This window comes from Colletotrichum gloeosporioides (genome assembly GCF_011800055.1).
Source record: "Colletotrichum gloeosporioides strain Lc1 chromosome Unknown consensus_40, whole genome shotgun sequence".
Taxonomy (NCBI): domain Eukaryota; kingdom Fungi; phylum Ascomycota; class Sordariomycetes; order Glomerellales; family Glomerellaceae; genus Colletotrichum; species Colletotrichum gloeosporioides.
In genome coordinates this window covers 120,913-140,002 of record NW_025544685.1, presented here as the reverse complement: position 1 = coordinate 140,002, position 19,090 = coordinate 120,913, and the positions used below count along the sequence as shown (strand labels likewise).

General features: G+C 50.7%; 6 protein-coding genes across 6 annotated transcripts; 3 read left to right on the top strand and 3 right to left on the bottom strand.

Moving 5' to 3' along the window:
* Positions 1-131: 131 nt before the first annotated feature.
* On the bottom strand, positions 132-3,912 carry GCG54_00005075 (uncharacterized protein; the record flags this gene model as incomplete). The annotated part of the gene is made up of 3 exons (XM_045405108.1): positions 132-1,328; positions 1,518-2,824; positions 2,883-3,912. 3 exons carry the CDS (start codon positions 3,910-3,912, stop codon positions 132-134), a joined length of 3,534 nt encoding a protein of 1,177 aa, XP_045264872.1.
* A 1,160-nt stretch (positions 3,913-5,072) lies between these two features.
* On the top strand, positions 5,073-5,285 carry GCG54_00005074 (uncharacterized protein; the record flags this gene model as incomplete). Its single annotated transcript, XM_045405107.1, has 1 exon — positions 5,073-5,285. One exon carries the CDS (start codon positions 5,073-5,075, stop codon positions 5,283-5,285), a length of 213 nt encoding a protein of 70 aa, XP_045264871.1.
* Positions 5,286-5,907: 622 nt separating this feature from the next.
* GCG54_00005073 (Solute carrier family 2 facilitated glucose transporter member 5) lies at positions 5,908-7,843 on the bottom strand (the record flags this gene model as incomplete). The annotated part of the gene is made up of 7 exons (XM_045405106.1): positions 5,908-6,095; positions 6,149-6,307; positions 6,371-6,616; positions 6,672-7,170; positions 7,240-7,400; positions 7,461-7,625; positions 7,681-7,843. 7 exons carry the CDS (start codon positions 7,841-7,843, stop codon positions 5,908-5,910), a joined length of 1,581 nt encoding a protein of 526 aa, XP_045264870.1.
* Positions 7,844-8,750: 907 nt separating this feature from the next.
* On the top strand, positions 8,751-11,529 carry GCG54_00005072 (Beta-glucosidase B; the record flags this gene model as incomplete). Its single annotated transcript, XM_045405105.1, has 5 exons — positions 8,751-8,888; positions 8,950-9,332; positions 9,389-9,598; positions 9,649-10,076; positions 10,136-11,529. The coding sequence occupies 5 exons, from the start codon at positions 8,751-8,753 to the stop codon at positions 11,527-11,529; spliced, it is 2,553 nt and encodes an 850-aa protein (XP_045264869.1).
* A 3,465-nt stretch (positions 11,530-14,994) lies between these two features.
* On the top strand, positions 14,995-16,597 carry GCG54_00005071 (putative succinate-semialdehyde dehydrogenase; the record flags this gene model as incomplete). Its single annotated transcript, XM_045405104.1, has 3 exons — positions 14,995-15,280; positions 15,342-15,943; positions 16,004-16,597. The coding sequence occupies 3 exons, from the start codon at positions 14,995-14,997 to the stop codon at positions 16,595-16,597; spliced, it is 1,482 nt and encodes a 493-aa protein (XP_045264868.1).
* Positions 16,598-17,119: 522 nt separating this feature from the next.
* GCG54_00005070 (uncharacterized protein) lies at positions 17,120-18,261 on the bottom strand (the record flags this gene model as incomplete). Its single annotated transcript, XM_045405103.1, has 2 exons — positions 17,120-17,562; positions 17,622-18,261. 2 exons carry the CDS (start codon positions 18,259-18,261, stop codon positions 17,120-17,122), a joined length of 1,083 nt encoding a protein of 360 aa, XP_045264867.1.
* Positions 18,262-19,090: the final 829 nt, after the last annotated feature.

Here is a 19,090-nt window from a genome sequence, read left to right as displayed (position 1 = left end):
AATGCTGATTTCTGATTTTGGAAGATGTATTCACAGTTTCGGAAAAAAAGCTAGCTGGTTTATGACTTGGCTTTTTCCGGTTTATGCCTTACTATTGAATGCAATCACCTCTCAATTTCTGGCCCGCTGTTCTAGCTGCGATCCTCGACAGCGCCAAACACTCTCAGAACACCGACTACAATTATAAAATCTTGGGAAAGGGCTATCTTGAGTGCGGCATCTTTGGTCTCAGAACTGATGTGGCATTTAGAATATCCCCTAAAGAGAAACTCTACGATCGACGCGTGGCCGAACTGTGAAGCCCACATGAGAATATCGTCCTGATGAACTTCCCATACTTCTGGATCACCTGAAATTGCAGCCAAAAGATCCACACCTGCATTAAAAAGAAGTTCAATCACTTCCCAGCGCTTGAGCATGAACGCTCTAAGAATTGGAGCATGTCCATCTGGACATCGAGCACTGAGATCTGCATCGTGTCGGATGTACAGCTCGACCAGTTTCAGGTTATTGTAAGTAATCGCTTCAATCAGAGCGGTGTGGCCCACCGTGGTTCTGCCAATGTTGACGTCTGCGCCAAGTTGGATGAGAAGCTTCGCAACTGCCTCATGGCCTCCTGTAGTGGCCTCAATCAGTGGGGTGCTCCCGTCGTTGTTTGTGGCATTGACATCGTCTATCATTCCTTTGACTTGGCTGATGACAGCGCGTATTCCAGTATCATTTCCCCTGCGAGCCATGTGATGGATAATCGTACTACAGTTCATGGTTCGCGTGTTGGGATCTGCGCCTTGCTCTAGAAGCCGCTGGATCGTTGCCTCTTTGGAGGCCAACAAAATGGGGACGTAGAACTGGCCTCCTACCCTTTCCGTACTGTTGACGTCTGCGCCATACTCAATCAACATTTCAATAACTGCATCTTGGTCACTCTCCGAGGCTCTTGATAAAGCTGTGCGGCCTTCCGGGTCTTTTCCAGAAGCTGATGCCCCGTTCTGAAGAAGAAAACTGGCAATACCCCTCCGCCCCTCTTGGCAAGCCCAAGAGAGAGGTGTTCGTCCGATAAAATTCGTTAAATCTTTGATATGGCTGAGCCCAGCCGTGATATCAACACCATCTTGTATTATTGTGGAGATGCCGAGAAGTGCAGCGACCGAGGACTTATTGCCATTTGCCAAAGCCGCAAACAATGGGTATCGGAACCTTTCCTTCTCATCAAATATGTCTGTTTGAGGATTGTCTTCCAGCCATCGCAGAATGAGGTTCGGGAAGCCTTTGTCTGCAAGGATGTAGAGAAAATTGGCGGTCGCCCTGTATCGGCGGGTGTTGTGCTTCTGAAAAAAATTTGAGATAGCAATCCATGGCTGGATGGGGAATCGAGAGAGAAATTCTTGTTATGATATTGCTTCCTCAGCAACGTCAGCGTGGTCAAGAATATGCTGGCTTGCGTAATCTAAGAAAGGATATTGTTGTCGCGCGTTGTCCTTCGATACCACCTTGGGGTCATCTAGTAGCTGGCTCACAAATGTCTGCACCGGATTATATTCCAAATAGTAAGAGCAGCATTCTTTCAATCTCTCATGAGCTTGAATCTGCCAGTCATATCCGAGGTCAGGCCATAGTTCTCTTAGACCACCAGATTTGAGCAGAAAGTCTCGCACGGACTCATGAATGAACTGAACTCTGGGCTGTCTGGCCTTGGTCACCTCTGCTAACCCTTTGGAAGACCCAATCACGAATCGATCCGCCGCACTCGAGCCGTCCGCCCTAGTCAGATTCGGAGGCTCTTCGTCTGCCTGTCCATTCATCAGGAGGCCAGACCAGAGTGCGTGACTGAACTCCGATGGATCCAATGGTCTCTTGGCGCATAGTATCCACAGAATACACAAGAGAAGGCTTTCTTTGTTGTGTTCATCGCGGCGCAGCATGTCCTTAAAAAGCGCATGGAGATCGTCTGGTATCTCTTTAAGTCGTTTTCTCAAATCCATACCGCCTCGGGCATACTGGTCATTGAGAATGTCGACTACAAGCGAAACCCATAGGAAAACGCCTGAGGCCTTCTGGAGGATGTCTGGCTGTAGCTGCGAACGGAGGGCAGAGTCTCGGATTCTGAGACGGCTGTCTACAAACGTGGCCAGATCTTCCGTATGGCCCGGCTGGTGTTCGAGTACAAGATCGATGCTCTCCGGTACAAAGATGTACGGATAGTGTCTGCTTGAAAAGCAAATCCTGAATTTGACATTTTTCTCCGTTGTTTGTATTGCAAGGTCTTCAAAGAATCGAACCATGTCCATCACTTGTTGTTCGTCGCATTCGTCAAGCGCGTCAATGAAACAGGTGAAAGAATGCTGCTGTCCAAGCGCCAAAACAGCACTCCAGAAAAGTTCCTTGAGGTGGTCTAATTGAAGGCACTCGTTCAGATCCTCGTACTCGAAATCGGGATTGTCCACAACTGATTGAACTTCTGGAACACCTTGGAGTAGTTGCAAAAGTAATGAGCGGTACATTCCTGGAACAGATCTTTCCATATAGTCTCCTCTAGCGTTGAAGAAGAAGGCTGCAGTCGTTCCATGCCTACGACGGGCTTTGCGCATGTTTCCGTACGCAAACTTCATAAGTGTCGACTTGCCGGCGCCGGGCTTGCCGCGAATCCAGAGAAAACCATGATGCTGTATAAGCCTCTTGGGATCTAACCAAGCTTCATAGTCGGCGTGTGTCAAAAGCCATCGGCACGTCTTTGCGTGGGCAGTTTTGATGGAAGACTGGCGAGAGTCCTTCTGGTCGAAATTGAGTAACTCGAGTAGTTGTTGGCAATAATCGTCCGGTGGTCCTAATTCTTCGCGTCATTCTAGCGTGCCGTTCGCGAGTATTGAATCCGTTGTTCTTACCAGTACGAGATGGAAGTTCTAACCTTTCACGAGCTTCGCTTGAGGGAAGCACCGCAAGAAGTTCGGTTGCAAACGCTGCTGCTGTAGCAGCGGCATACCTCTGCCACGACTTGTTCTTGTGTGAGTCAGAGTAATCGCAGATTCCCCGAATTGGCAAGCAGGGAAGAATATCCATCAAGCCAGCAGCCTCCATTTCGAAACAGATAACATCAAGTTCTTGGCCGATGATATCGCGTTGAAAAGCGCTCCTCATAACTTGATTCCCGGAAGCAATAGCGCCATAGTGGATGTTTGGATCGCTTCTTTGTCTTCGCGGCACCAGCTTTGTGTGATCGCATTGATTGCAGAATATGTTCGAAGACTCATGATCGTACGTTGGAGGAAACAGATCATCTGACAAATCGGGGCGATGATACCCAGAGTGTCCAACAAATTTCTGCGCTACAATCGACGTGATGGAGGTACCATCACGCTCCTGTTTTGCGCGTAATGCGGAAACGGCGGTACAAAGGAGCTGATGTGGAATCCTGGCAATTGCCGTGCGCTGAAGTTGTCCGTTCTCGACTATCTTCCCCATGTCGCATTGCATCACCCTGGTTCCGACAACAACATCACCGAGGCGCAAATCCGCCTTGCTGGGCACTCCGCCGCCAATACCAACCATCAAGCCAGCCCGAATTGATGGAAAGGACCGCTTGAGGTTCGATATTACGGTTGCGGCATTTATTGTTCCATAATAACCCGTTGGAAGACATGAAATGACCACATTGTGCTTGTGGATGCGTCCGAGGGTGTATGTATTATTGTCGTCAACGTGTGTGGGGAGGGTATCGTGGAGCTCATCAAGCATGGCCTCAGCAGCTGTCATCTCGATGTGAAGCGCACAGATCCAGGCGACCGTGTACTTCTCGTGGGGTTTGGGTGACGCATTGCATGGCAGTTCGTGACTGGTGCCGGGGGCATAATGGAATGTCCTTTGCCGCTTGGGGTCGCGAGAGAAATCCTCAGGAGGGGATCGCCTGCTAGTCATGTCGGAGATCGCTTAGGAAGCATCGGTAACTCGACCGCAAAAAAAGTCGACTTCTTAACCAAGTTCAACAAAGCTCAAGTTCAGAGGCGCGGGCGAGTGCGAATTCGGAAGTTCGGTGCATCCTATGTGGCGACTCGCGTTGCCTGCCGCCGAGGGAAAAATGAAGAAATGAGGAGGGAGAAGCGCAGCAGGCGACGACAGTTTCCCCCGTCAGACCTCTTTCCAACAAGGCGTCATGATTGGTCCAGCAAGGAACCACCTCAGCGGCAAGGCAGAAGCAGGCTGTGCTGGGGATCATTGGCTGCTAAACCTCCAACTGATCCTTGGACATAAGCTGCAGGCAGGACCAATCAGGAAGTCAAAGGGTGTTCTTTGCTTTTTCTTTTCTTCCCGTTTTCCCCAAGGCAGGCTACCGACGCGGATCAACTTTTGCGAACAATCTGAATTTATAATCCTCAACATGAAATCAAGGTTTCGTGGGCAGAGAACTGCGGGCTTGTGTTGTAAGCGCACTTAGGTTCTTAACTGATGACGAATTATGGTGAATGAGCCTCAGTTGCCATAACTGCACCTCAAGGAGGTTGGAATATAGCAGTCAAGTTACATGCTCTAAGGATGACCAATTTAAACACAGGAGGAATCAAAACCTCGACCAATTTTTAGCACGTGCCAGATCTTATCCCGCCTGTCTGTCACCCACTTAGACAGCTCGGGCAGAGGTGCCATCATTGTTGAGCATCCGTTGCATTAGTATTCTGCAAACAGAAACTCGGAAAGGAAAAGAGTTACGCAATGAGATGGCGTAAGAAACCGTAAAAGGGGTTCGGGTGACACCAAAGGGGATTAGGGAATACCAGGGCTTGCCACATACAATGCTGCAGCATCCGTTTGCATCTTTGCAGTTGGACGGTTTGTAACCATTTCATGTCGCACGAGACTGTCGACGAGGTGGGAGCTGCACCGACTGCTATATCATGTAAGATCTCTCAGGTGGCCTCTTTCCAAATTTTGATTTTTTATATGTTTCTGTGCCCAGTCCTAGGGCTATTTCAATTTGGACTTGACACCGCCCCTCGGCCCTCTTTGCATCGAATCAGTGCCTTGGAATGGGTAGCTGGACCATTGTGCTGAGTACCTGTCTCTGTTCTCTTATTTGCATGATGCAGACAGTGTACGCACTCGGGGGCTTCATCGACACCTGCCCTGAGATTCGTTTCTGGGACCCGGACTCTATCTGGGGAAACAAATACAAGACCTCGCCATATTTGGTCGCCAGGTGCACAAGCAGTGACGGCGATGACTATTGCACATGGCTGCCATTGACGATGTGCTATTCCAACATTGGTGGCCAACTTGTGGCTCGAAGTCAGTAAGTTCAAGCCATTTCATCCATCTGCCGGGTCCGTTCGTCGCAAGGCCGTCTTTCCGAAGGCAAAGATTACATATGAAGAGGGTGTCCCAACTCGAGTTCAAGCTAACGGTCTCGTGTCTCAAGTGGTGCCTTCCACAAAAGCTGCCAGAGATGCGAGTATAATGACTTGACGACGGCATTGACATGCTTGTGTCACCACGGAGAATACCCAAAGCAGTGGTCAGAGCCGACTGTAAATCTGAGTAGGTCGTTTGATGTTACCATACTTTTGACCCGAAGACTGATTGACAATCATGGGTAGACAAAACCTTGAAGAACGACGACGGGAATCTGAGCTGTCATGATATCATTGGCTTCTCAATAGGATGCAATGACGTGGAGTTCATGAAGCTTCGCGAGGTCAAGCTTATGGGACCAGATGGGCCAATTGATACATGAAGTCGATATTGTCCATTCTCTCTTTGTCACACATAAAGTCTGGGCCAAGGGTGTGGTCAAATGGAATTCCCCACGTGTTGGGCATGTGATATCTTCAATGCCTTGGTAGCTCAAAGTGCAGTCAAAGAAGTAACTTCTTAGATTCCAGCTTTGCAGAAGTTTGTAACGTCATCCAAATTTGACAACTATTTGTCATTTGGAAGCGTGACAAGGTTGGTACTCTTGAATTTTCGTGGAGGAACCTTCCGCGTCCAGAGCTCGTCGATCTCGATGTAAGTGCGGTCTTTGGTCTCAGGAACCATGAAGAAAATGAAGACGCAGCATACGGCTAGAGTGGCTCCGAAGATGAACGCCACCTTTCCACCGAGGTTACCTGTTTCACTTTAATCCGAATGCTCATCGTCGAGGACAAGGAAAAGATATTACCTTGATCGGGATTAATGGCATAGGGCAGACTCAACGTCCAGATTGAGCTTGACAACCCATTGGCAGTGATTGCAAGGGCTTGAGTTGGAGCTCTCAGTCGGCTAGTTGCTGCCTCGGTAGCGATGGGCCATGCGACAGCGCCGAGGGTCCCTTGATAGGCTTGACTTTGGTCAGTGAACTGTGATTGCATACTCGCTGATTCCATCTGACGGAATCACTCACAGAAAGACCAAATGGCCATGAACACAACCTGTGCCCAGACTGCTCCTTGCGTCTTAACCAGCGAGGATGCACCGATAAGAAATAGCGTAATGGTGAGGATGATGGATCCATAGAGAGCTGTTCCTCGGCGACCGAAATAGTCCACAAAGAACCATCCGACAATGTTACCGATTGCCATCAGCCCGGCTAAGCCAACCGTAGTGTCGAAGGATGCAGCTGGTGCCATACCAGCTAATTGGAAGTAGTCTGTACACAGAAACAAGTCAGAAGAGTCTTCTCATGAGAGACATCCACAACTTACAACTCATGTAACCCACGACCCATCCAGGGCCGCTGGCATTTTGAATGAAGAACATGCCAATTGCGACCAAGGTTCGTTTTCGCGCAGCCTTTGAAAAGCATTCCAAATATGACCCCTGAGAGTCATTGTCTTGGTTTTGTCGAGCGAGAGACTCGTGGATCTCGGCCATATGTCCATCATAATCGTATGTAGAATCGTGGAGTCGTTCCAAATTCTTCCTCGCCTTTTCAGCTCGGCCGTGTGCAACTAGCCAGTAGGGAGACTCCGGGAAGAATGGAAGGAAGACAAGAGCCACCGCTGCAAACCCCCATTGTGTTGCAAATAGCACTTTGTATGCTCGTGCGTCACCATAATGACTTGCTTCCCGCATGACACCGTAGCCAATGAGTTGACCAAGAACGATGGAGAAGTTCATACCCGCAGCAACTGATCCACGAATGGTGAGGGGTGCCATTTCAGAGGCATATGGTGGAGCTGCTGTCGTGAAAACTCCCAAAGGCTACACAGGCAGTAAGGTCAGCTTTCTGAATTCGAGTAACGCGAATTCGAGTAACGCGAATACACATACAAGACCGGTCAAGATCTTTCCTCCCACAAATTCGGCAAGGTTCTTGCTGAAGAACTGTAGAAAGGTTCCGGCAATTGAGAGAACAAATGCTGCAAGAACAACAGGTTGGCGGCCGTAGCGATTGATAGCAAAACCAGCCACGAATGCACCAAGTGTCATGGCTTTAAAACACATGTTGTAAGTTCGAGTTCGGCAATATCTAGAAGGGCACTGGGCCTCACCAAAGATAGTGGCTGCTTGGAAGCCAAGTTGCCAGGTAGCGCTGACAACGTAATCATCCCCGTATGGCGTGCCAAAGTCTCTGCGGAACTCGGTAATCGACACCACAATGCCGCCTGCTAGACCGTCGAAGCCCCATGTGATGCAAAGAAAGAACATGTAAAGACCTGTTCAGTCAGTATAAGAGTGTTGCTTCAGAAGCTCTTCCACACGGGAACTGACACCACACCAGGGGCCACACGTTTTCTTTGATAGATTCCGTCCTCGTCAGCGTATGTTGCCGGTGCTCGAAGCGAGCCGCCAGTGACGAAGTTGCAAGAACGGCAGGCTCATTTGCAGCCCCGTCTTCGACATGGGTCGCGGTCGTCTCCTTCTCCTCTGACATATTGTATGTGATGTGTATTCGAGGTGAGAAACTGTCTTGGTACAACAATGGAAGCTGAAAGTGCTCGTTGATTTTGAGCTGTCCAAACACAACAGCTGGATGGCAGCATAGATCCTTACATGTAAGGTACTTTCTCTTACACAAAGCGGCCAAAGCCCTACTTTTCAGCATCACTCCTATAGTTATTTCTCGATCAGCTTCCTGCCGAAGTAAACCCGTTAGTCACTTCGGATTCCATTTCTATGCCCGTATCTTGGGATATGATTTTCCGTCCCGTAGTCTGAACTTGCAATAGTTCTCAATAATGGACATGTTGAAGTTCTTGGCGTTCCCATTTACCAGGATCGAGTCATTGCACCAAGCCATCTTGAAACCCCATGGGGAAGGGCGTACCGCCTTAACCCCGAAAACGCGGATCCGGTTTTCCGGCCATGCTCCCACCACCGGGCCATGGCCGCGTTTGGGTCTCAGCGTGATCACGAACTGGCGTGAATGGGATCGCCATAGCCACTCCGGCAGAGCCTCGGCTCAAGAACTCCAATCGTATGGTTTGTGGTCTCATCCTTCCAACACTTCAATTGTCTGGGCAGCTCGGCGACTAGCCTAGAGCATGATAGTGTGCGTTCTGCAGCGGAGGATTACGCCGACTCCACTGCCCGATTGGAGAATCCGACCCCGCATGACAGGCATAGAACTCGATTTTGTGACCACTTGCATGAATTCGGCGTCATAAGCCCGTAGATGAGCCGAAGATTTACCCTTCGAATGGCAATCTTAACCACTGTCTCGTCCGAGTTCCGCAATATTAGGAACATATGGGAGCCATCCACTTAATATCTTGAGGCTAGGACGATGCACTGACCCCTCCCTCACCCGTCATTATCGTTTTTGATTTACATTCACTATCATGACTGCTGCACCTTCCGACAATGAGCTCCTAGCTCTTCTGTCCCAACTCACAACAGCGGAGAAAGTGTTACTTCTTTCAGGAAAAAGCACTTGGGAGACTCCTGAAATTGAGCGTCTTCATGTTCCTTCACTTAAGGTAATCATCCAAAGTTGCATTCCACCAGCACTGTCAGTTTCCTGGCACTAATTTTCACCAGGTTTCAGATGGCCCAAATGGCGCAAGAGGAGCCCAATTCACGGACGGTACCACCGCAGCATGCTTCCCAGCTTGTGTCTCCTTGGCAGCTACGTTCAACCGTAGCCTTGCTAGGCAGATCGGCGTCGCCCTCGGAGAGGAAACCCAAACCAAAGGCGCATATGTCCTTCTTGGCCCGACAGTCTGCCCTCATCGGTCACCTTTAGGGGGTCGCAATTTCGAATCGTTTTCCGAGGATCCCTTTCTCACTGGAGAACTCGCCTCTGAGTATGTTGTGGGACTGCAAAGCCAGCGTGTTGCGGCGACTGTGAAGCACTTCGCCATCAATGAGCAAGACACTCGGCGATTCACCGTCAACGAGACGGTATCAGAGCGAGCGATGAGGTGAAATATCTTTTCTCTTGCCTCGGTGGAACCGTCACGGCTAATCTTGAGACTAGAGAGATTTATCTCCGCCCCTTCGAGATCGTTGTCAAAAAGGCTGATCCATGGTGTATCATGACGAGCTACCCCAAAGTCAACGGTGCCTACGTCGACGACCAGACCACGTTTCTGAAAGACATCCTCCGCGATGAGTGGAAATTCAAAGGGCTGGTAATGACCGACTGGGGTGCCGCTTCGGCTGCTATAGCGAATGGTATTCGAAATGGGTGAGTAGCGACTTGCGAAACCTACATCACTCCCGACTAACATGCTCAAGTCTCGATCTTGAAATGCCGGGACCACCGCACCGGAGACAACCTGCTGTGGTACACAAGCTCATTGAGGACGGAAAGGTTGACGTCAAAGACATTGACGACCGTGTGCTACCTCTTCTCAAGCTCCTACGCCAGACTGGCAAATTCACCGACAGGAGAGAACCCGTCCCGGAGCGCGCCATCAGCCGTCCGGAGCATGAGAAGCTTATTCGTGAAGCTGGCGGGGAAGGCGTGGTTCTGCTGAAGAACTCTGACGGCGCTCTCCCTCTTAAGCCATCTCATCTCCAAAACATCGCCGTGCTTGGGCCTCTTGCAAAACATGCAGCTGCCCACGGAGGCGGTAGTGCATCATTGAACTGTCATTACAAGATCAGCCCTTTTGATGCTATCAAGTCACGCCTCCCTGATAGTAAACTGTCATACTCGAAGGGTATGTTGCTCATTTGACGCTCAAGCTCGGAACAGTGCTAATCAACATTTCTGCTGTAGGAGCCCACGTCTTTCGTGCATACCCTGATTTTGTTGCCGTAACACGAAACCGATTGGGCAATCCTGGCTTCGCTGCGGACTTCTATGAAAACCTGGATCTCACTGGAGAGCCGTTTTATACCGAGGAGTACCCTAGAGGAAGCTTCATGACTCTCATGAATGAAAATGTTGTCACTGCAAAGTCCGCGAGACTTAGCACCGCATACAGCCCGAACGTAAGCGGAAAGCACTACCTCAGCTTCTCGGGTATGGGTCCTGCCCGACTTTTCATCAATGGCGAGTTTCAAGGCGAGATCAAAGAAACAGCAGAGGCAATGTCTTTCCTTCTAGGCGTACAGGAGGAGCGGCATCTTCAGTATGATTTCGTTACAGGAAAGACTTACGACATTGTCATTGAATCAACAATTTCGCCAGTTCCGAACGCAGAGCTGTATCTTGCGGATGATCAGATCGCGGTACATCTTGGATTCGTCAGTCAACAGGAGATGGAAGCCGATGTACTGTCTGAAGCGGTGAGCTTCGCAAAAGACGCTGATGTTGCCCTCATCTTTGTCGGAAACACTCCACAATGGGAAACCGAAGGCCAGGACATGGCCACTATGACCCTCCCAGCTGATGGCTCCCAAGACAAGCTGATCGCTGAGGTCGCCAAAGTCAACCCCAACACCATTGTGGTTATTACCACGGGAGTCCCAGTAGAGCTGCCATGGCTTGAAAACGTCGCATCTGTCGTCCAGGCTTGGTATGGTGGGCAGGAAACTGGAAACTCAATCCTTGATGTGCTTCTTGGCGAAGTCAATCCGAGCGGCAGACTTCCCATGTCTTGGCCCAAAAAGAATGAACACACAGCGTGCTACGGCCACTTTGGACTCGACAGCTGGGACAGCAGAGAGGTGGAGTACGTCGAGGGTGTCAACGTTGGCTACAGGCACTTCGATTCTCAGTATGGCACAGAGCAAGAAGTCCTGTTCCCATTCGGTTATGGCCTGAGCTACTCTACATTTGAGCACTCGGCCTGCGCCTTATCGGGCACCCTTGACGCAAACGACGAGAATGCCAAGATTACTGTCGCTGTCACAGTACATAACACCAGCGACGTCGCAGGGTCTGAGGTAGTGCAAGTCTACGTGACGCCCCCGAAATCACGGACCGGAGTCGAGAGGCCGCCGAAGGCTCTTGTCGCGTTCGAGAAGATCCATTTGAATCCTGGTGCACAGAAAGATATTCAATTGACTTTCAAACAAGATGGCGCTGCGTTCTGGTCCGAGGCTAGGAAACTGTGGGAAGTAGAGGCGGGTGAGCATGAGGTGCATGTCTCGACAAGCTCCTCCCCACAAGATATCAAGTCAACGCTGGTGTTGGGTATTACAAAAGGCTTCACATTCCATCCTTGAAGTTTCTTGGGATAAAGCCGCATTACGTGGCGATACCTTCAGCGATTGAATGGTACGGCAGGGTAAGTCGCAAAGTGCCTACCTTTCAGAAATGAGTGTACTAAGTCCGGGGGAAGGCGACGAAGGGATGTTAGTGTGGATTTCACAGAAGGACAGCAGGTTCAGTGCCCATTTCACCTGGGTCCAGTGCACGAAAACGATGCAGCCAAGACTAAGCAAATGGCCATGGAACTGTGGAGCAAATCCGATAACCATAGGACAGAGAATAGAGTTTCCTTAATGACTGCGTATAGATGAAATTCGACTCGTGAAACAATGACTTTAACGTTGAGACGAACCTGCCAAGACTAATTTCCCAGGGTTATTGTAAAGAGCCGTATGTGCCTGGACCGTAAGTGTGGGACAGCCGCGTAACTCCTTCCTGAAATAGATTGTCAATGGCGATGAATGTCCCAAGCGAGTCATGATGTTAGCGAACTAATCGAGCAGTCCGCGTAACGACTTCATCCTTTAAAGCCGCTAGCATCCCATTCATTATTGGAATGATCTCTCTTTCCTTCACACAACCTTTCGACGATCATTCACACCTTCAACATGAAGTTCGGCAGTCTCGCTTGGATCGTTGCTGCGATCCACATCTCAACGGCAGCTGCAGCCATTAGAGACGTTCATTGCTTCAAGTCCCATCCAGGTGAAGTGAGAAAGCAGGAGAGCCCCCCAGAAGACGCTATACTAACATTCGATCAGTGGGAAAGCAACTGTAGCGAAGCTGATAGAGCGGCTTGCAGTAGTCGTTGCGAAGGAACAGTATGTGACCAAGAGTGGTTCTCATTGCCTTCGCTAACAAAATGCAGTGTCAAACAGCTAATTCCATCTCCATGGCTACCCCTGAGGGTAGCTGCGATTGCTGGTGTCACGGTTAATATGGAGTGACGAACATGGTAGATTTGTAACTTCTGAATACAACGATACTATTGCCCCAGTTGGATTAATTTTCGTGTCCTTTTTGCGGACCGCGTCTCATACTACGTTCACGTTGCGTAGCTACCTAAAGTTTGCCTGGATTGCGAACACAGCCACCCAAGACGACGCACCGTTCTGAGCTAACCAATGCGAGGGGACTCGTGAGTCGTGAAGATGGCTGCCCACGATGCTGAGCGTATCTGGAAATTTTCGGTAACAATGGCGTGAGGTTGTCTGAACTGCGCGGCTCTTCCCAACATTTCAATGAGCCAAACACAGTTGGACTGAAGTATTCCGTGTCGGGTAAAGAGTGGCGAAGACGCAGACCAAGTCCACTTGCACATATTTCCCAAAAGCCAGGACAACGAAACTGCGGTGTACCTGTTAATATGTGCACGTAAACTCCATTCTCAGACGTTTAGAGCGAAGCCAGATGATCAATCATGCACTGTCTCAAGCGGAGCCATTGCAGGAGCCTCTAATGCCCGTATTCTGCGGGGTTTTACAAAATTACCGGTGTCCGTCCGTGTGTCCGCTGACTTTCCGCAAGTCCGCTTAGGATCCCGAGTCAGCTACAGCATGAGGTATTGATGTTTGGTAATAACTCGCTACAGCTCTACGAAAGAGCCGGGCCTACTTTGCGTACCACAGAGCTTTGGGCTGTAGCTTGTTCGCGAAAGCCATGGCTTAGATAGCAATTATTGATCTTGCGTCCTGGTTTGCTCACAGGCCAACTTTGTGGAACATAACAGTTCCGAAATCATCGGTCTTCGTAAATGCGATAATTCTAATTGCGTTTGTACTATGCATTTGGCACGTGTAACGATCTTGTCCATAAAGCCTGTTGCAACTTTGACGCACTAGCACAGACAAACATGAGATGATGGCAGCCTCACCCCTATAAGGTTGATTTGCAGCGAAGGGAAGTTGTGCGAGTGAGCAATTGTGAACTATGTGACCAGGTGCACAAAACCAGGCATACCAAAAATCTGAATTCGCCGTACTTTACCTCTATAGCACAATCAAATCCGCTCATCCGAGAAGCACTAAGCTGTGCTCCCGTTGATCATTGGACGTTACGTTCTGTGTAGGGTCAGTAATCTACTTAGCTGCGGGTTGTGCTTCCCATTATCACAGTGACAGTCCTTGCGCTGAATTTTGTCTCATTCGCCGACTTCACAAAGCTGTCGATGACCTCAACTGATGAGACGACTTCAGCATATTGCCGTCCCAAATACCGAGATCATGGCGTTTCTGTATGTCCTGACTGACGAAGACTTTGAAGCCCAGTTTCATCTCGACCACCTCCGCATTTTCTCCGTCCGCGACAGCAAATGTCCTGATGGTCCTAGGCCTTGCAGAGCGACGGGGTCATAAAGGACTTCTAGCTTTGTCTCTATGCCCTGGTCAAATAATTACCACCTTTGATGGCCCCGAAGCTCAAGATCTGGTGGAAATTGTCTGCGGTCTCATGGACGCTCCGAGGTTCCACAGCACAAAAAAAAAAAAAAAGAAAACAAAAAAGAAAGGGGTCGAAAACTACATGCATGTGGAGATTCGACGGTATTAGAAACTCGTTCGGCAGGAGTTATCTTCCTGGGGGTGGCTTATAGAAGAGAATCCGCGTGAACTAGTTCCAGCATTAGCCTGGACATTCGTTGCCTCACACACCTAGTGATCAGGTAACTATCAGTTCTTCGGGCGCTGCCGAGATGTCTTGAGTGAACCGTCCAACTAAGGTCGCAACTATAAGAGGCGTCCAGTCACGTCATCTCGATGGGCTTCCAACCTTACTTCTGTTCACATTGGGTGTCAGCGCTTCAGCTGCGGCCCAGCGGAACCTCGGTTCAATGCCCGATGGCTAGCAGGAAAGTCACCGGCCGACTGCCGGGTGGGTCCGGTCCGGCAACTCCACTTTGTACACCGGCCCGGGTGATCATGGCAGGCCGGGCCGGGAAATGTCGTGAAAATTCCCGCATCTCGTCGCGGAAGCCATGCACAATGTGGTTACACTCACCAATCGTTGTTCAGATCTCTATATTGGCTGAGGTCGAAATTCCTATGGATCCCGGTTGGGGCCAATCAGGTTCTAAACCTTTCCTAGAGATCGGGTCGGTCCGTGGGATGTTCAAAGAGAATCAAATGTGTCCTGATTTTCTACCTTTTTGAGCGGGTTGTCACCCTACTTATTACGTTCGCTTAGATGTCAAATCGGGCAAGCAGTTTCACGATCCGGGCCACCCGGCTGCCGGTGATCTTAGCCCCCGCATTTCCCCGGGCCTCGGCTGAGGTCCCTGCAAGAATCGGGTGATGCGAAATTGAACGTAACGCAGTAACTTTGTAAAAAAATGCAGGAGAATACGGAGAGTCTGGAAGTAATATTTAAGAGAGCAGTCTTCGCACATCGTAACCCTTAGACTTGAACACTTGGCTGAGCCTGCTTGCATCGCATCTTGATACCCCACATCCAATAGCCAAACAGCCCCACAACAACTCAACAAGATGGCCGACGTCTTCGCTAAGCTTCAGGACAAGTCCCTCTTGATCTCATCTGGTCTCGTGGCTGGTGACTGGAAGAACGGTCAGGATGGAAAGACTTTCCCGGTCTACGAGCCGTCTAGCGCGACAGTGCTTCAAGAGATCGCCAACCTTGGCAGACAAGACTTTGTTGATGCCATTGAGAGCGCCAAGACGGGAACGGCGAAGTTCTACGAGTCAACGACGGCAAAGGAGCGCGGTGCCCTTCTGCGAAAATGGTATGATCTTGTGATGGCTAATGCCGATGATTGTGGGTGCTTCTTGATGTTTTCTTCGCTACTGCCTGTTGAACGAGACTGACTTTTCTCCAGTGGCCTTGATCCTGTCTCTTGAGAACGGAAAGACCTTTGCCGAGGCTAGAGGCGAGGTTGTCTACGCCGCGTCTTTCATCTCCTGGTTCGCTGAGGAGGCGACTCGCTCCTACGGCGATACCATCCCTTCTTCCTACGCCAACACTACGGTTCTGACATTCAAGGAACCCGTCGGCGTCTGTGGCATCATCACCCCGTGGAACTTCCCCGCCGCTATGATCACCAGGAAGATTGCACCTGCATTTGCAGCAGGATGCTCCGTGATTATCAAGCCGCCAAGTGAGACGCCCTTCAGCGCCCTGGCGCTTGCTAAGCTGGCATTGGCCGCTGGCATCCCGGCGGACTGCCTCCACGTGGTGCCGACTAAGGACCGAGAGGCTTCGATGGAGCTCGCAAACAACCCATTTGTGAAGAAACTCAGCTTTACCGGCTCTACCGGAGTTGGGAAGATGCTTACCAAGGCTGCTGCGGGAACTATGAAGCGTGTGAGCATGGAGTTGGGAGGCAATGCCCCCTTTATCGTCTTCGACGATGCGGACATTGATCAAGCCGTCGAGGGTGCTTTGATCTGCAAGTTCCGTTGCTCGGGCCAGACTTGCGTGGTAAGACGTTCTGAGTAGTCCATCCTCGCATGACAATCCAATGCTAATTGACTGGCATAGTGCGCCAACAGACTGCTTGTCCATGAGAAGGTTCAAGAGGAGTTCATCAACAAGCTCGTTGCCAGAGTACAGCAATTCAAGCTCGGCCGCGGCATCGACGACGGCACCACGCAAGGTCCTCTAGTGAACGCCGCTGCCGTCAAGAAGGTCGATGCTCACGTTCAGGATGCTCTCAAGAAGGGTGCCAAGCTTCACACGGGTGGCAAGGCTCCCGAGGGACTGAAGGGCTACTTCTACGAACCCACCGTCATCAGCAACGTCACGACCGAAATGGAAGTTGCACACGACGAGACTTTCGGCCCCCTGGCAGCCATCTTCTCTTTCAAGACGGAAGCTGAGGCTGTCGAGCTGGCCAACGCAACGGAATACGGTCTTGCCGGATACTTCTTCAGTAAAGACATCTCCCGCGTGATGCGTGTTGCCAGGCGTCTGGAGTGCGGTATGCTGGGCGTCAACACCGGCCTCATCAGCGCCGCTGAGGCCCCCTTCGGTGGCGTGAAGGAGAGCGGCTTGGGCCGGGAGGGCAGCAAGTACGGGCTTGCCGAATACCAAAACATCAAGTCCGTCACCATCGGCAACCTTGGCTTCAACTGAACGTTGGAGATCTTCTCCTCATTGGGGCCGGCGGGCAACGAGGCGGGCAACGAGATCTTGTCATGCATGGCAGCTCACGACTAAGGGATTTGGGGTAAAAAAGTTATTTGTATCTATATAGCGTTACGTATCACGATATTTTGCATTCATCCGGTCGTCGGATCTTGATTATGTCGTTCAGATCGCGTTCGCATTGAAGTGGGACGCTCGAGCACGATTAACCCACGAGCTATGACTGACATGCATGCCTGCCACACAGACGTCACCGTCCCTCCTCATAGGCTGATAGATCGCATCTCGTTGAAACAGGTTTCGTCATTCAGATGCACGATAGGCTTTGACTGATCTCTTTCATCTGATTATCCTTACTCGAGCCATTAATCGAACCACCATGCCAATCTAACCTTCATGATTACTCCGTACAAGCTTTCCATTGTATGCCCTTTCTCTCCAAACTCCAGATGCACCCCGAAACGCAATGACCGAAACCAAGAATTTTTCCCATGCCGATCGCCAAAAACTCTACCCGGACATAACAACTCCAGTTTTGCAAGCTTGCTTTTGAAGGTATTCCCGTTGCTCCGGTTGAAGAACCACCAACTCTGTTTTCGCAATGGCCGCCGCCATCGCGCCCTTCGCCAACTCCTCTTCGATGCGCTTCAGACACTGATTTGCCGGGGAGGGGCGATGGACTGTCAACAGCTTGACAGTGCTCGTCGCCCGCTCCAGCGCCTCGATATTCCCTCTGTACGCCTCGCAAGGGCCTGGCACAGTGATGTCCACCTTGCCCTTGGCGAGGCATCTCACCAGAGAACCCAGAAGCATGCTATTGCACTCTTCCGCGTCCGGCGAGCTGTGATAGTATCCCTTCATGTATCGGCAGCCTTCCTTGAGGCATCTGTACAGGATGACGAACGGTTCGAGGTTGGCGGAGATCAACGCTTGGCGGTGCTTGATGATGTTTTCTGCAGACAGATATGGATTAGCTCTTGTCATCTAGTTGTGGTATGCATGGGTGACTTACCAAAGACTTCAGGAGGCCTCAGATACACGATCCTCTCGAGAGGAAAGTTGTAGCCTTCCGTGCCTTGCTTCCAAATCCGGCCAGAGTGTCCAAAGACCAACCGACCCTTCAAGTCGACGATGGACTCAAAGGTGATCTTCTTATACATCTCCTCGAAAGTCTCCATGTCGCCGAGCTCCCATGCAACACACAGCAGGTGCGCATTGTCTTTCTGATGCTTCACGCCCTGCATCCAAGAGCGTGCCCATGGTCGCGTGATCACGGTCATGTCGTATTTCTCGGTGATGGTCAGGACGTCGTAGAGTCGCATCAGGGTAAGCTTCTCAGGAACCAGGTTGAATCGGCCATGGACGATGTTCAGAACAATCTCCATGGCTTCCGTCGCATCTTCGGGAAGCTCAACACGCCATTCTCCACCATTTTCTTCAGGGCGCGACTCCATGAATCCACCGAATAACATTGTCTTCAAAACTGGGGAACTCCGGCCGAGTGCTCTTGAACACACGACAAAATCCTGAGGGCTCTCGTCAATCTCGCTGCCAACATGCAGCCTGAGATCGCCCTTATCGTCAAGGTAGATGGTTGGTGAAGAGATGAGCCCCGTGAGGGGCTCGGTAAGCACCATAGTGCAAGTGGACATGATGAACCTGTCGTCTGAGGATTTGATAGTGTTGATGGGCTTCCGAGGAGAAAAGAGACAAGGTGATCAGCGAGATCAGCAAGCGAGGCGTATTAGATGCAGCCGAACCACCAGATATCGTATCTCATCTGAGGTTCGTCCTAAAGTCCCTATTCTGCCCGTCGGAGGGCCGTCCGGCTTGGGGGCGCACGCGGTTGGGTAAATATGGCCGTCGCGCAGACAGTCGCGCAATGCGGCGTGCGGGCCAGGATGTTGCCTCTGCGGCAGGAGGCATAAAGGGGACCGCAGATCACAACGTGATGACCCGATGACATGACTAGTCCATTGTCGGGAATCTGACCCTTTCTAACTTTGGAAAATGGGGACCACGATGATTGGGACGAGATGTATTGTGTCTTAGACTATGCGTTATACCTGTTGGTCTCAAGCCGCCCAATTGCACTGCCGCCGTTTGTGCCCAACAACGCGGGAACCCGCCGGTTGTCAGAGTACAAAGGGGGAGGGAAAGGCTAGCGACCGTTACAAACGGAGAGGGGTGTGCTCCAGCCCGGGTGCTACCCTGGGCCTTGGAAATCTCATGTTTCCCCCCTCAAGAATCCGGGTTTTTGGACAAAGCCAAACAAGGAACGTGGTGGAACGGCGGTCGGAATAATAAAAGAAAGCAGGGCAGAAAAAAAATTAATGGGAACAAATTCAGGGCCCGTTCGGACCTGGCGAACGGGGAACATCGGGGCCCCTTGTCCACCGTTACCCAGTGAGGCTGGCAGTCGCACTTGGTACAACAAACAAAACATGTGTTACGCATTCTGACTCGGGGGGTCATATCAAT